At 42.5% G+C, this 15125-nt stretch overlaps 1 protein-coding gene across 1 annotated transcript in view; it reads right to left on the reverse strand.

The window, feature by feature from the left end:
• Positions 1-598: 598 nt before the first annotated feature.
• LOC124613510 (trace amine-associated receptor 1-like) overlaps positions 599-15125 on the reverse strand; it is a 56595-nt gene continuing 42068 nt past the window's right edge. Inside the window, exons 2-3 of the mRNA XM_047142219.1 lie at positions 1545-1670; positions 599-679 (exon numbers count right to left, since the gene is read on the reverse strand). Coding sequence (XP_046998175.1) covers positions 599-679; positions 1545-1670 — 207 coding nt within the window. The remainder of the gene's footprint in view (positions 680-1544; positions 1671-15125) is intronic.

Consider the following 15125-nt stretch of genomic DNA (forward strand, 5'->3'; position numbering starts at 1 on the left):
TCGTCTTGATTCTGCATTACGGACATTGGCTACAAGTTTCGAAAATATCCCTGTACGCGATTTAATTACGTACCGAAAATTCATGGTAACACAAGTGGACCTTTCTACGAGAACTGATGCTTCAGCGAATTTCTTTCTTGATAAACCTATGTGCGTATGTGCTCTTCATATGTGTAAATTGTTGAAAGATGACACTGTATCTATTTTTATGAGGGGTCGTGGGACGAACATGAAATTTAAGTTACTTGGTGATATAAAATAAAACCAAACACCGTCCGCACAGGGTTTGAAGACCCAACGGTACCGACCAGCATCCGTGTCATCCGCAGCACACAGGATTCAGTGGTTGTGGTGGATATGGATGGGCATGTGGTCAGCACACCGCTCTCATGGACGTTATCAGTTTTCGTGACCGGTGCTGCTACTCCACTGTCAAGTAGCTCCTCAGCTGGCCTTAATAAGAGCTGAGCGCAGCCCACTTGCCATCAGCACTCGGCAGACCCGGACGGCGACCCATCCAAGTGCTAGCCAAGCTCGACAGCGCTTCACTTAGATTGTCTGGCGGGAACCGGTGTTACCACAGAGGCAAGGCCGTTTGCTACTTGGTTGTATGACTGTGTATATTGGTTTCTAAGAGCTGCAGCGTCAGGTGAGAACTGTCTAAGGGTACATCGAGGACCTGTAGAAGTTAAAGATATAACAGATGACCAAATAAACTACACGCTAAAAATGCAATACGAAATGTCACCCGGAATAAAAGTCTTGACATGTTTCATGTGCAAGTGATTCACCTGCTCGATAAAGCCTATCACTGCGAGAATAGTGTATAAGAATACCTGCAACATGTAGTTCTGAGAACAGCTCCTCAACCCTTCTCAGCTACCAACAGTGCAGACTTCACACAGATCGGCCAACATGAAACTTCCTGGCAGATTAAAACTGTGTGCTAGACCAAAACTCTAACTCAGCACTCCGCTGCAGAGTGAGAATCTCGTTCTGGAAACATCCCTCCCGCTGTGGCTAAGCCATGTCTCCGTAATATCCTTTCTTTCAGGAGTGCAAGGTTCGCAGGAGAGCTTCTGTAAAGTTTCGAAGGTAGGTGACGAGGTACTGACAGAAGTAAAGCTGTGAGGACGAGGCGTGAGTCGTGCTTGGATTGCTCAGATGGTAGAGCACTTGCTCGAGAAAGGCAAAGGTCCCGAATTCGAGTCTCGGTCCGGCACACAGTTTTAATCTGCCAGGAAGTTTCATATCAGCGCACACTCCGTTACAGAGTGAGAATCTCATTCTAGACTGACCAAAAATTATTTAAACGTCTTAAAGGGCTTTTACTAGGGGAATAGTTAGAGACATATCAAATCTTTGTCCAGGAGTATTTACATCACTATAAATGGCTCTTCACTAATGGGACTTCCAATCCCACGGCATGGAACAACTTCAAAGTTTCCCCATACATTTGAGCACGTCTCATTTCTTTGGTGGATTACACGCCAGAGTCTGAGCAGAAGGTGGGTGAGAGGCGTGGCGGTGCGCCGGCGGCCTACCTGTATCTGGCAGAAGATCTCGCCGTATGGCCAGCAGCGGTAGACGGCGGGCAGCACTCCGAACGGCGTCACCAGCAGCCCGATGGCCAGGTCGTTGCTCGCGAGCGACGTCAGCAGGTAGCGCGGCTGCAACACGACAGCGCGGCGCGCGGTGAGCGTCCACAGTCACGTCTAAAACTCTGCTTGCCAGGCCTATTTTAAGACCAAGGGACGCTTGCTGATGCAGAACGTGTCAATGCTGTAAGCTAACACAGTTGAAAGTAGACGATACTAGAAGCACCAAATACTGAGTAAACATAGGCCGGCAAACGAATCTTTTACGGGATAATTGCGGATTTGCAGTTACAATCCACAACTGACGTGATTCTGTGTAAACACTGCACGCCTGTCGGTGTATGGTCTTTGTTTTACAATCTGTAGACGTGGAGTTGTAAAGAGTGGATACAACAGGACAGTACAGAGTCAGAGAGCCACTCTGTCAGCTGTTTGCGGAGTGTCAGTTGTGCTGTACTAATGTCGGTGGTAGTGTGGAGCATTACAATACCGAGCAAGGTGGTGCAGTGGTTAACACACTGGACTTACATTCGGAAGGATAACAGTTCGAACCCACGTTCAGCCATCGTAATTTAAATTTTCCGTGATATCCCTAAATCGCTTAAGGCAACTGCCGGGATGGTTCATTTGAAAGGGAACGTCCAACTTCCTTCCCTAATCCGATGGGACCGATGACCTCGATGTCTGGTTCCGTCCCCACAAATCAATCAACCAACCAACATTACAGTAACGAGTAGTTGACCAACACGCATTTCGTGACAATTCACGGGAGGTTGCACGATTGTACCAAGTAGCATACCCTGCTCGAAGGCTCCCCGAACGTTTACAAGTGTGCATTAATCCCTCCGAGAAACTGGGAGCCTTACAAATGCCGCGGGTGTGGTTAGGCCCGCACGAATATCGCCTGTGCTTGGAAAAGTGATGCTCGAAGTAGTCAAAATACTCTACAGCAATCTTGGCAAGGAGACCTGCCACACAAAATTCTGGAATGAGCCACAGCAGCGTTTGGAGAATAATACATTGCAATGCAGTCTACCCACAACACCCACTAGTTCAGTGCCATACAATAGGACACAGTTCGGAATGAGACTTCGCAGGTTAGTAGTATACCTCAAGGACGTCCACTCATACAAGTCTTAAGGCGCACTATCCTGAAAGTCCCGAAAAAAAAGCTCTAAAGTTTTAAGCGTAGCTCACACGCCATATACATTTAAAGTAGCATGGCAACACTCGCGTGAAATTGCTCAATTAGTAGGGTGCTGGAATGTTATACGGCCGATCCGGGTTCCATTCTACCTGTATGCTCGACTCTTGTGTCTTTCATTAATTGTCTGCAAAAGTAAAACAACTTTTAAATAAAGTTAATCACCTTAAGTATTATGAATTCAATCATAAATAATTTCTTGTTGTTATAAAATGGCTGTCACAGGCTAAAATATGAATTACAATCGTCAATACTTTCTTTTTAAGAAGTTGAATAATTTCAAATGCATTTTGATGGAGACAAATTAAAGCATTAATTACTGTCATTACAATAATACTACAAAATTGGGCGATATTATAAACTGTAGAAAGATTGAAAATATTCGTTGTAAATTCGAGGAACCAGTGTCTTCGTGGAAAAGCAGAAAATTGCTGTTGGCCAACTGTGTGTACAAACAGGCAGACGGTGAAGAAGTGTCAAAGCCCGCACGGAACCAATCGAGCAGTCGGCCTTACCTGCTACAGTGCCAGTTCATTGCAGACACTGGAGCGTTCTGTACCGTGAAATATATTGTGAATTAGAAATGTCTGTCAATGAAGACATCGAGAAAGTATCAGAAGCTGCAGATTCATTATACAATGAAATGTCGAAGGTGATGTGAAAAGATGGTGTTGTTTATTATGAAATCTTGCTTGTTGCAAATTATTTGATTGCCTCGTAATCTTAAACGACAATTTCTCCTGAAGCAATGTTGATGGGTGAAGAAATTTACAGAAGTGCTATGGACGTGTTCGCTGAAAAGATAATTGTGACTGATGATAAACCTGATCAAAAAACTGAAAACTGTGAAGGTAAGCCTTTCAAAAGGTACGAAGGAAACAGCTCGTCTGTTCATTATGAACCAGAAGAAAAAAAGACGAGAGAAGTAGACCGTCTTCTTTGGGTTACAAAATGAACGTAGTTAATATTGTAAATGCTCATCCCACGTGGAAACTACGATATTTCAAAATAAATAAATAAATATATATATATATAAATAAAGCGTTCAGCCGGTTAAGAAAGATGGGATGTTTATCCCAATGGGAAGAAGCAATAGAAAAGGAAGCAAGAACTTTGATAAGCTCGCAGCAATCAGTTCCGGGAAATACTTCTTGGACGTTTGATCTTTCTGTTGAAACCCGACAGAATTATCGGCAAGTGACTGCACGGAATTTCCAGCAGTGGGTTTTACCAGCAGCATAACAGTTTACAGATGTTGAATTTTAAGCTTCTGACAGCTGGGTTCATAGAATCAAAAATAAGCACGGAATTCCTCAGCGAAAAGTGACAAGATTTGTTTCAAGAACAGAAACAGCGACGTTCACATAAATCTTGGCTAATGCAGACATTTTCTAATCCAGACGTTAAAACTGACACCGAATTTCAACAAAGGATTTTTTTTATGAACACTGACCAGATAGGTATTTATTACGGGGTATCGGGATATTTAAAATTAATTTTGCACTCTATTTTTACGATTCTCTAACAAAATACTTTAATATCGGTTGTTATTTCTTTCCAGGAAATCAGTATCAGACGGCGCAAACAAGACTCTTACTGTCAATGGAAGCAAAACTATTTTCGTCAAAAGACACGACATGAATAAAGTGACGCATACATATACCGCTCAATACGCTCTCACTCTGTCTGGAAACATCCTGTCTCAAAGGTTTGTTTGCTTGCAAGTGGCAATCGGTAATTTTGGTCCCCGATTTAAAAAAAAAAAAAAAAAAAGAAAAAAAAAAAAAAAAAAAAAAAAACAGTAAAAGGATACGGCAAAATTATAAAAACTTTGTAATAACGTCTTCCAAATGTTGGAAGCTAGCGACAGAACTGCATAGTGACTTTCTCAACGGGTGTTTGGAATCTTGGTGAAGAGCGGTTTCTGTTAATTATTGACTCTTGAGGTGGACAAGCAAAGCCTGAACTATACGACGAAATCTTCCAGGTTGATGAGAAATCACCAACACGTAAATTAAAGTGATTCTTCCGAAATGTACCCCACGTGTTGAACCATATGATGTCTATTTATATAGACAAGAAAAAATGTGATAGAAATACAAAATTCCGCTCCTCTTACTGAAAAGAACAGAGAAATAAATTTTCTTGAAGACTATATAAAACTACAATTAACAGGCCACCATCAGTTGTCATCGCCAAGTTTTAAGGAAATGATCCGATTTGCCTGGTAGGCTTCCAGGCTTTCTGATGAAAGAGAAGTGTTCAGGAATGTCAACGAAGCATGCTGCTCACCACATCTTTTTTTTAAATCGTTGTTCCTGTAAACAATCGTCCTTCATAAATTTTGCAAGATGCCGAAATATTTTTTGTTTTCAATATTTTAATGACAATTATAATTCTGGTATTTGCACCTAAAATAAAAAATTGGCAAATGAACATGACATTATAAAAAAAAAATTATGTAATTGAAACTCCAACCAGAATTTTGTGACGGTGGTAATTTATTTACCTCGATTAAAAATGAATTTGAAATTACTTAATTTTTAAAAAAGATAATATTGTTGAGCGTAATTCACATTTTACGTAGCTGCGACTGCCATTTCATAAACAAAATAAAATTGTTGATGATGTAATTGATAGTGACTCTGGTCATTAACTTCATTTAACAGTTGTTATAATTTTTAAAACAATTAAAGAAAAAGAAAATGAACCCACATCGGTAGGTGGGAAGGATCGAACCTAGATGAGCCACATGACTCTCTAGTATCCCACTTTTTTTTAATTTTTTAAATTTTTGTTATCTGGTTTTGTTCGTTTTCGTTCGTTTCATCTGCTCGGTGCGGACGTCGCAAGACACCCGTTTCAGTTCGTCGTTGATCCATTAACTGAGTTACTGTGCCGGCATTCTTTTGAGTGAGGTACTTCACTTACGTCCTGCGTTGCTGCTTATGACCCATCAATGAGGTGTGCATGAGCTACGTTTAAAGCTCTAGAATCCTTTTCTTTTCGGGAATTTTCTAGATAGAGTTTTTCGAGATTTCCATGAGTGGACACCCTTGAAGTATAGTAAGAACGTTGGAAATTCAGTTCGGATTGAGATTTCAAAGACCAGAAGGTCCCCTTGTTAGTGACGCTGACTTTAGCCCTAGACTAGCGTTCTACCAGTGGATCGAAGAAAAAGCTTTTATCAATCCTACATCTGGCAAAAACATGTTAATTACAGATGGAAAAGGGTTCACTATTGATGGTGTGATTAATTATCACAAGTCTAACTTATGGAGTCATATCTGTGCTTAGCGATACTAGATGATCGTCTTCTTGGGACATGTATGTTACCAAAAATATTCTGTGGACGAAATCACCTTCAGTTTCTGCGGCATATTTTACAGGGGTGGTTCAGGGTGTTCCCTCAGAGCGACGCAGAGCATGTGGTATATGCATGATGGAGCACCAACACATTTTGCTGATATGGTGAGACGGCATCTAAACGCCTAAATGGCAGAAACTGAATTGGGTGAGGCGTGTTTGAAAGGATTTGAACCTCACTGCAGCGACGGGTGCCGGCCTAGATACGGATATAAGGACGACACTTTGAAGACCTCCTTTAACTATACGTACAGTCATGTAACTGTTATCGTCTCTAATAACTTTTCTTAATACTGTTCAGTATTGTTACTTTTTCCTAATTGGGATGACGTTTACACAAAATCAAGTCAATGGTGGTTGGTACCCACGAAATCGCAGTCACCTCGCAAATGGTCCTTTTGCAGACCTATGTTTACTGACACTTTTTTGCTTCTAGCATCGTGTACTGTCCACTGTATGCGTTTACACCATTCATTATGATACACCTCGCTCAGAAGAAAGATGGACAAACGGTGCGCCGTCTATTGAATTCTTTACGAAGCCACAAGTAAATGGTCGTTTGGCTGTGAATGAAAGCAACCATTACTTGCTGCATCTACATAACTGTATACTCTGCAGACTACTAAGAAGTGAATGACAGAGATTACTTACTGAAGTACCACAGGTTAGGGTTTCTATCTGATCCATTGACATGTAGAGCGCCGAAAGAATGACTGCTGAAATGGCAGTGTGTGCGCTATAAGTAGTCTAATTTCATATCCGTGGTCCCTACGGAACTGGGCGTAGGGATCTGAGGAACATCTCTGGATTCTTCGCTTAACAGTGATTCTTAAACTCTGTAAGTCGGCGTTTGCTAATTTAGTTCTTCATAATCTCCGTGATGTTCTGCTGTGGATCAAAACAGCATGTGATCAGTCATTACGATGGTTTATATATGTTCAATAACCGCTGTTAATTTTATTTGGCACGAATCCAACACACTTAAGCAACATCCTAGGGTATTTGTAAGCAGTCACCTTTGTAGTGTGAGTGCATTTTCCCGCTACCTTGTCGAATAAATCGAAGCCTGCCCCGTGCCTTACCAAGGTCGTGATAATTCCATTTCATATTCCTACTAACTGTTGCGTACAGGTATTTGTATGAGTTGGCTCACAGAAATACTGACTTATCGGATAAAACTTTCCTGTGTTTGGTGAAGTGCACAGCTATACATTTCTCAATAATTGAAACGAGTATCCAATATTTGCCTCTACTCGAAAACTTATTAAAATCTTACTACATATTTGCGCAGATTTTTCAGCTAGTAGTTAATCATAGATTGCTCCATCATCACCAAAAGTCTGAAAATTTCATTGATTTTGTCTTCCGGATCATTAATATACAGAGTGGCCCTAATTAAACTTTCACTACTTGAGCCATTATAGGCGGACAAGCGTAGGCGGAAGGGTGCCAAACTTTATAGAATGATGTTCAGTGTGTAGCAGGATTTGCATTGTTAATAGTGTTAAAGTATCGTAACTTGTCGTTAGACGCCGGTACTAGTACGGCGATGTAGGGTTGAAACACAAGCATCAGAGCGCATTACAGCTACAGATAGTCAAGAGGACTCTGGATAAGGTGAGCAGAGCATTTCTTGTGAGCCTGCTTTATCAAAGCGATAGTAACTGTGCTGCTGCTCTTCGCTTTAAAGTAATACGGAGAGGTCCTCTTTCAGCATCGGGATTGAAGAACATGATTCGAAAATTAGAATTAATTGGCGATTTAGGAATCGCTCCTGGAAGAGACCGATGGCCAATTGTGCCACAAGTTGAAGAAGTTATATTGTCATGTCTGAGAACGCTGGACGCAGTACGCGATCATCAGGAAGTGCAACAGTCGTGTCACGACAACTGAACATTCTAATGGTCCAAAAAGAGCTGCGAACAGTTGCGAAAAGTATCTATAGTACGGTTTCAGACTGACTTGGATGCTGTTGGTCGCCACATTGGCCGACGTTTGTAGCATGGAACGTAAGCTTTGTACGCAATTAAAACATGTTGCTCTCTCATGTGGACATAAAAATTTTGTGTCATACCATGGTTTATTCGTTATTTCTCTTCTGCGTGTCCTTACAAAAGTTTCCGCAAAGTTTTATGGTCCTACGATCACTCATTTTTCACGTGGGCTCTCTCAAGTAGCGATAGTTAAATTATAACCCCCCTATACAACACGAACAGCAACAAGAATTCTCACTTTCTTGGATCACACCTCAAGTTACTTGTGCTTCTATCGACGACTCCTCATCCAAGATAACATGCTGTGCCCTTCCTCTTAAGAAATGTTCAGTCCAGTCATATATTTTGTTTGATATTCCATGTAACAGTAGTTTTGTTAATAAACAGTGGTGTGGTACCTAGTTAAAAGCTTTCGGATGTCAAGAAATAACACATGCCCCCGACTGCTTCGATTCATCGCTCTCAGGCTCTCTCGTGAGGAAAACGGAAGTTGGGTTTCGGTTGACTGACTGCCTGACTGGCTTGATTTCAGTATAAGACGATACATAGTTGCTGAAGATCATCACCAGTTGTGGCTCATTCATAGACCTACAATTATGAGTGAAAGAAGGTTAGCCATGTGTGTCGAGACTTAAAAGAAGGCCGTACAAAAAGTTCAATATAGAGTGCAGAGTGGAAACTTATTATTCTTACCGACAAAACGGTGCAACAGCTTGACCTAAAACTGCGATCTGATCGACGATTGGAGCTTTCACTGATGGATTTCCTCATGCTGAATGAAGTGCTACACCATTCTCACGGGCCGGCCGATGTGGCCGAGTGGTTCTAGGTGCTACAATCTGCAATCGCGCAACCGCTACGGTCGCAGGTTCGAATCCTGCCTCGGGCAGGGGTGTGTGTGATGTCCTTAGGTTAGTTAGGTTTAAGTAGTTGTACGTTCTATGGGACTGATGACCTCAGAAGTTAAGTCCCATAGTGCTCAGAGCCATTTGAACCATTTGAACAATTCTCACGCAGAAGCCTGGATAAGGAAACTGTTATGAACTAATACAAATAAAATAACTGATATCAAAGGATGAGCGTCTTTAGCCGCTGTCGACAAGATGAAGACGGTTTGTGTTCCACATTGTTGAAGGTGAGAACTCGTGCGTCGGCCCTACACTAAAGTATAATTTTGAACTTTCCGATTCAAAAAATTCAAGCAATGGGTCAAAAAATGACGGGTCGACAAAGGATTTCCTTTGGTTAGGTTTAGGAAACGTGTGTCAACATTAAATCTTATGTGTACTAAACAATCCCATCCAAAATCAACAGCGCCGTAGTAGACCTCTACCACGACAACGAGTACTCACATTTACTTGTCCCTATCAAGGATACGATTCAGGATTTGTGATGGAAATTTTTATACCACGCACCCCACAGCGCCGGTGTCGCACCGAGTTATTATTAACTCTCGTTATGCTGTGAGAAAGGTCTGGTCGAGAATGGTTTGAAGATGGGAACTCAAGACCGCCGGTGGAGCAAATCCAGGTGGGTGTATCGTCGTAGTTACAACAATGTGAACTCTCTGTCCCACTCTACGCCGGCAACTCAGAAAGGTAGTTTCGTCACCTGAAAATTAGTGGTAGCGGGTAGGATAGAGCCTTGGTTGCTTCTCTACACACTGGAAACCGGTCCAGTTCTCAAATGGAGAGTTGCTATGCGGAGGCATTGAATAAGCTATTGCAACATTGCTAAAAGAGTTTAAATGTGAAATGTGATTACGAGGGAAAACGACAACAAAAACTTTTTCTAACGAATATAGTTTTCAGCTACCAAACAGCCGCTACTTTCCGAATACTACGCCTCGTACATATACAGCGTGATTCAAATGTCATACTTCGTACGGCAAATTGGGTGAACCAGAATTCTACTGTCAAAATTTCAGAGGTGGTACTATTGTAACACAGCAATATAACTTTATTGTGCAAGCTTAAAATTTTTATTTAAGTTCGTTCAGGTGAAATCGGAACGGAAATGTTGAGCTGATGTGATGTGCCAATTGTTATGTCAACATGGCGTACTGTGAATCCAGTAGATCTCAGGACCGGAACAGACAGAAATGTAAGCACCACTGTACGATTAAGAAAAGATCTGTGAGGCAGCACTGTGTAGCCCCACGGCCGAGCACTGCTACAAAGACAGAAAAGTCGAGCTCGACGGTCTATGATCAATACTGAAACTACTACGGCGGGATAAGCAGCGCTGACAGGTACGGTTAATGGGACAAGTACGATCTCGTACTCAGCGCCACTGCAGTCATGGTCTGTGCGGCTGGTCCCGGCGGAGGTTCGAGTCCTCCCTGGGGCATGGGTGTGTGTGTTTGTCCTTGGGATAATTTAGGTTAAGTAGTGTGTAAGCTTAGGGACTGATGACCTTAGCAGTTAAGTCCCATAAGATTTCACACACATTTTTGTTTTAACTCAGCGCCATTGTGTCATAGGGGACTTAGTTCTTATCAGTGACGCAGCTTTCGGAGTACATGAAAAATGTGTTGTGCTGCCATTCAGTCTGTGTCGAATAAACAGAGAGAGTCACAGTCTAAGTTTCAATGAAACCATGACGAGCTGTTTGATCGTACCTGCTCGTTGACTTCAAGACAGGGGCAGCCAAACCCCGATGCATGCCACAGCAGTGGTCTTCTGGCGCTGCCTGTTGCGTCATCGGAGATGGGAAGACTGTTGAACGACCAGGCACCCCTTCCACCCTTCACCCATTGGGTCGAAGTGGTTGACCTACAACCTGCCATCTAAGCACTGGCCAATGGACGCGAGCCTATGCAGCCTCCTAGCTGACCTATGAACTCCAGCTGCAGTCTTCGTGAGAGAAGAGGGCATGACAAACGGCGTCCTGGACCACCATTAGCAGAATCCATCTGAGTCCAGGACGGGGTTACCATTAAGAGCTGAACGCGGTCACCAGAGCACATTCGGCCGACCATACCTACTTCGCTCGCTCCCGTCGCCAGCTCTGCATACGATAAATGGAGCAAATACGATCATGTACTCAGCGCCATTATGTCATAGGGGGGAGGGGGGTGGTACAGTTCTTATCAGTAACGCAGCTTTCGGAGTATATGACAAATCTGTTGAGAAAAAAGATTGTGGACTACAAGTAGCAACTGTAAATAATGGTCTGCATGTTAGCGACGCTTTTGTTTCATCATTCATGACAAATGAGCTGTTGCAACAAGGTCACGACCCACTGACGAAACGTCAGCAGTCTTCCACAGCACGAGCACCTCGCGGCCAGCCGGCTCTGCAGCTCTGAAGAAGTTAAAACCTTTGTAAATCTTGTTTGACCAGAAATGTATTTACAGGCAACTAATGCCTCCGGGCGTGCGCTCTACCACTCACTCTCATACTTCTCTCGACCTCCTGACTACAACGTGACCTCAGGGACGCGTCGTATCAGTATGGACCAAAACAGTAAGAAAGTGTCTAGTAAACATTGGCTTTAAAATGTATAATCCGTGAGACGAGTGATTCGCATAGACAGTCCAGGGGGGCAGACGGCAATGTTGCCGAACGTGGCGTATGGCACTAAGCGCCCGGTCTCCACTTGAACGCGTTCTCTAGCAGTAGAAACAAAAGCGTCGCTAGCATGCAGGTCGTTATTTATAGTTGCTACTTGTAGTCCACAATCTCGATAAACGGAAAACTGGTTTCTCAAATCGTTGAACATTCTCAGTTTGTGTTTCCTTTTTTATATACTAGCAATATTGTGGTGAGTGGCGCCCTGAACTACAATGAACCCATACGAATAACAATAAAGGGAGAGAAACTAGGGCAGGTTACAGAATTTAACTACTTAGGTAGCAAAATAACAGCAGATGGAAGGAGCAAAAGTGACATTAAAAACAGAATACAACTTGCCAAAATAGCATTCAATGGAAAAAGAAACTTACTGACGAGTAGAAATGTTAGTTTAGACGTAAGAAAGAGAGTCATGAAAACCTATGTGTGGAGTACAGCCCTTTACGGATGTGAAACTTGGACTAGTGGAAAAGAAGAAAAGAGAAGATTAGAGGCATTCGAAATGTGGTGCTACCGGAGAATGGAAAAAATCAGCTGGCGAGACAAGGCTACAAACGAAGATGTCCTCAGAAGAGTGAAAGAAAACAGATCTCTTTGGCGAAATATACAGAAAAGAAGAATAACCTTCATAGGTCACATTTTACGGCATAACAATTTCATTAAGAGAATATTAGAAGGAATCATTGAAGGAAGAACTCGCCGAGGACGACCTAGATTAAGCTACATTCAACAAGTAATAAATGACATCGGGTGCCAGACCTATGCAGATATGAAGAAGAAAGTTGACAAAAGAACGGAATGGCGTGCTGCTGCCAACCAACCTGTGGGTTGATAACCGAAGAAGAAGAAGCAATATTAATTAGTTCTACAATGAGCCACTGAATATTCAGTCTGTATATTAATAGTTATAATTTGAATATGGTACTACAATATGATGGTAGGCCGATGGCATACTCCCACCTTACATTCTTGAGTGTAATGTAGCTATGCTAATGGGAAAAACACAACTCTTATTGCTGTTAGCGTCTGATTTAAAATAGTCTTCTTCGGCACTGCTCGAACTATCGCTGCCGGCCGGTGTGGCCGAGCGGTTCCGGGCGCTACAGTCTGGAACCGCACGACCGCTACGGTCGCAGGTTCGAATCCTGCCTCGGGCATGGATGTATGTGACGTTCTTAGGTTAGTTTGGTTTAAGTAATTCTAAGTTCTAGGGGACTGATGACCTCAGAAGTTAAGTCCCATAGTGCTCAGAGCCATTTGAACCATTTTTTTGAACTATCGCTGGTCCCTCCCAGCCGTATAAATAAATTTCTTACGCACTCATCCACAACGCCTTCGTTTTGGCTGCCTCTATGATGACACTTGCAGTACTGTTCACAATTTTTGGCTACGTCTCGCTTGTCACTTGAGGGTAGCTGCTACAAGAAGATTTTCAACTTCAGAGATAGTGAATTTTTTATTGTTTGTAGCAATGTATCTTTTTATTTGAGCACATACCTCTTCAATGGCACTGAAGTGACAATGGTATGGAGGAAGCTGAACAATTTCATGCTCGTGCCTTTTGGCGATCACATCAATTACATATGTCGGAAATTGTGGTATTTTTGCTCCACAATTTGGAAAAATTCCACCAGCTTTTTATTTTGTCTGAAACCCAATTCTCGTCGTTTCAGTCACTGTATAATACCTTCTTTCTTCTTTGCCAGAGTTGTTGTCCTATCCTGAACAACGGAATGATAAGGGGCATTGTCAATGATGAATTTGTCAGATTCATCATAAGCGATGTTTCGAACCACTTTTGTAAAACTACACAGTTCATCTCTTCGTGGTAATTACTTGTCTTTTTTGAACGAAACATTAGCAAGCAGTCTGGCACAGAACCGTCCGATGTACTTGCATGTAAAACAATAATTCGGCCTCCTTTTCCAACAGTCACTGCCGTGGTCCCCTCTGGCTTCCATCACTCTAGCCTCTATGTAATGGAAGACTGACATTAATCCACGTTTCATCTATCCACACTACATTTCCGAATCTCACACCCATGATTCTGCGCAGAAATCTGCACTTTCATGTCCTTTCCATCAATATTTTGCGTCCGTTAAATCCTGAATAGCTGAAGCCAATGTCCTTCAGCACTGTACGTAATGAAAATTTGCTTCCTTTAAAAAGATCGTCTTTGTGAAGTGACACGAGTAGTTTAGACAGAGTGTGATGTTCAAAAATGGTTCAAATGGCTCTGAGCACTATGGGACTTAGCATCTGAGGTCATCAGTCCCCTAAAACTTAGAACTACTTAAACTTAACTAACCTAAGGACATCACACACATCCATGCCCGAGGCAGGATTCGAACCTGCGACCGTTGCGGTCTCGCGGTTCCAGACTGAAGCTGTGATGTTCCCTTCTCTTTAATAGCCATATATATGACGACGAATAGTGTCTTTCTGTAAATCGTCAAAAGCTATCACTTGCTTCTTGCTCGGTGGCTACTTTCCTCGTGTGGACAGCCTTGTTGTGCCACTCTCACCACAGTCTAAACTGTGATGTTCTTTTCCTATCGTTATAATAGTGTACTTGATTATTCTCGATGCTGATGCAGTGTAGTGGAGTGTAGTGGTATGGCCACCTGAATCATTACCGAACCCCCACCACCTTTCGCTTCTGCCCACAAGCAGTGTGCATTGTATGCTTCGGCCGGCGTACGCCAGACATTAACTCGGCCAGATTTTGCGAACAGTATGAAATAAAACTCATCTGACCAAATGACATTCTTCCATTGCTCCACAGCCCAGGTTTTTTGACTTCGGCACCACTTTTATCTGTAACAGTTCCTTGCATCTCTTATGAGTAGTTTTGGAATTCCAGCTCTAGCAGCAATTCCTAGCTTACGCAGCTCCCTTCGTATTGTTTTGGCGCTGACAAGGATCTCTAGGGTGACATAGAGTTCTGCTGTGACTTTTGTATCTGTCGTCCCCAAATTTTTCGTTACTATCCTCTTGAATCGCCGTCTGTCACGTTCATCCAACACACACTTTCTTTCGCTTTGTGACTTAGCAGATGACAATTTTTCCGCTTTCTCGTATGGACTATGCATCCTCGATACGATCTTTCTTGAAACACCAAGCACTTCGTTTCCCTTTGTTACGGAAGCATATAACATATGAGCACCAACAATCTGTCCACGTTCGAATTCATTTAGCACTCACATAATGCACTCACGCCTACGCAGGGCACTGTTCTGCCTTCTGTTGACACTTACAACGTATTAAGGCAATTCGTGGGCAAGTACGAGCGGCGATCATTAAGTAATGCAACACATTTTTTATCAGTCTATTTCGGTTGAGAAAATACGGAATTTGCTGTGGGATATCGTGGAATTTTTTATCTGAC

Source organism: Schistocerca americana, chromosome 4 (genome assembly GCF_021461395.2).
Source record: "Schistocerca americana isolate TAMUIC-IGC-003095 chromosome 4, iqSchAmer2.1, whole genome shotgun sequence".
Lineage (NCBI taxonomy): Eukaryota > Metazoa > Arthropoda > Insecta > Orthoptera > Acrididae > Schistocerca > Schistocerca americana.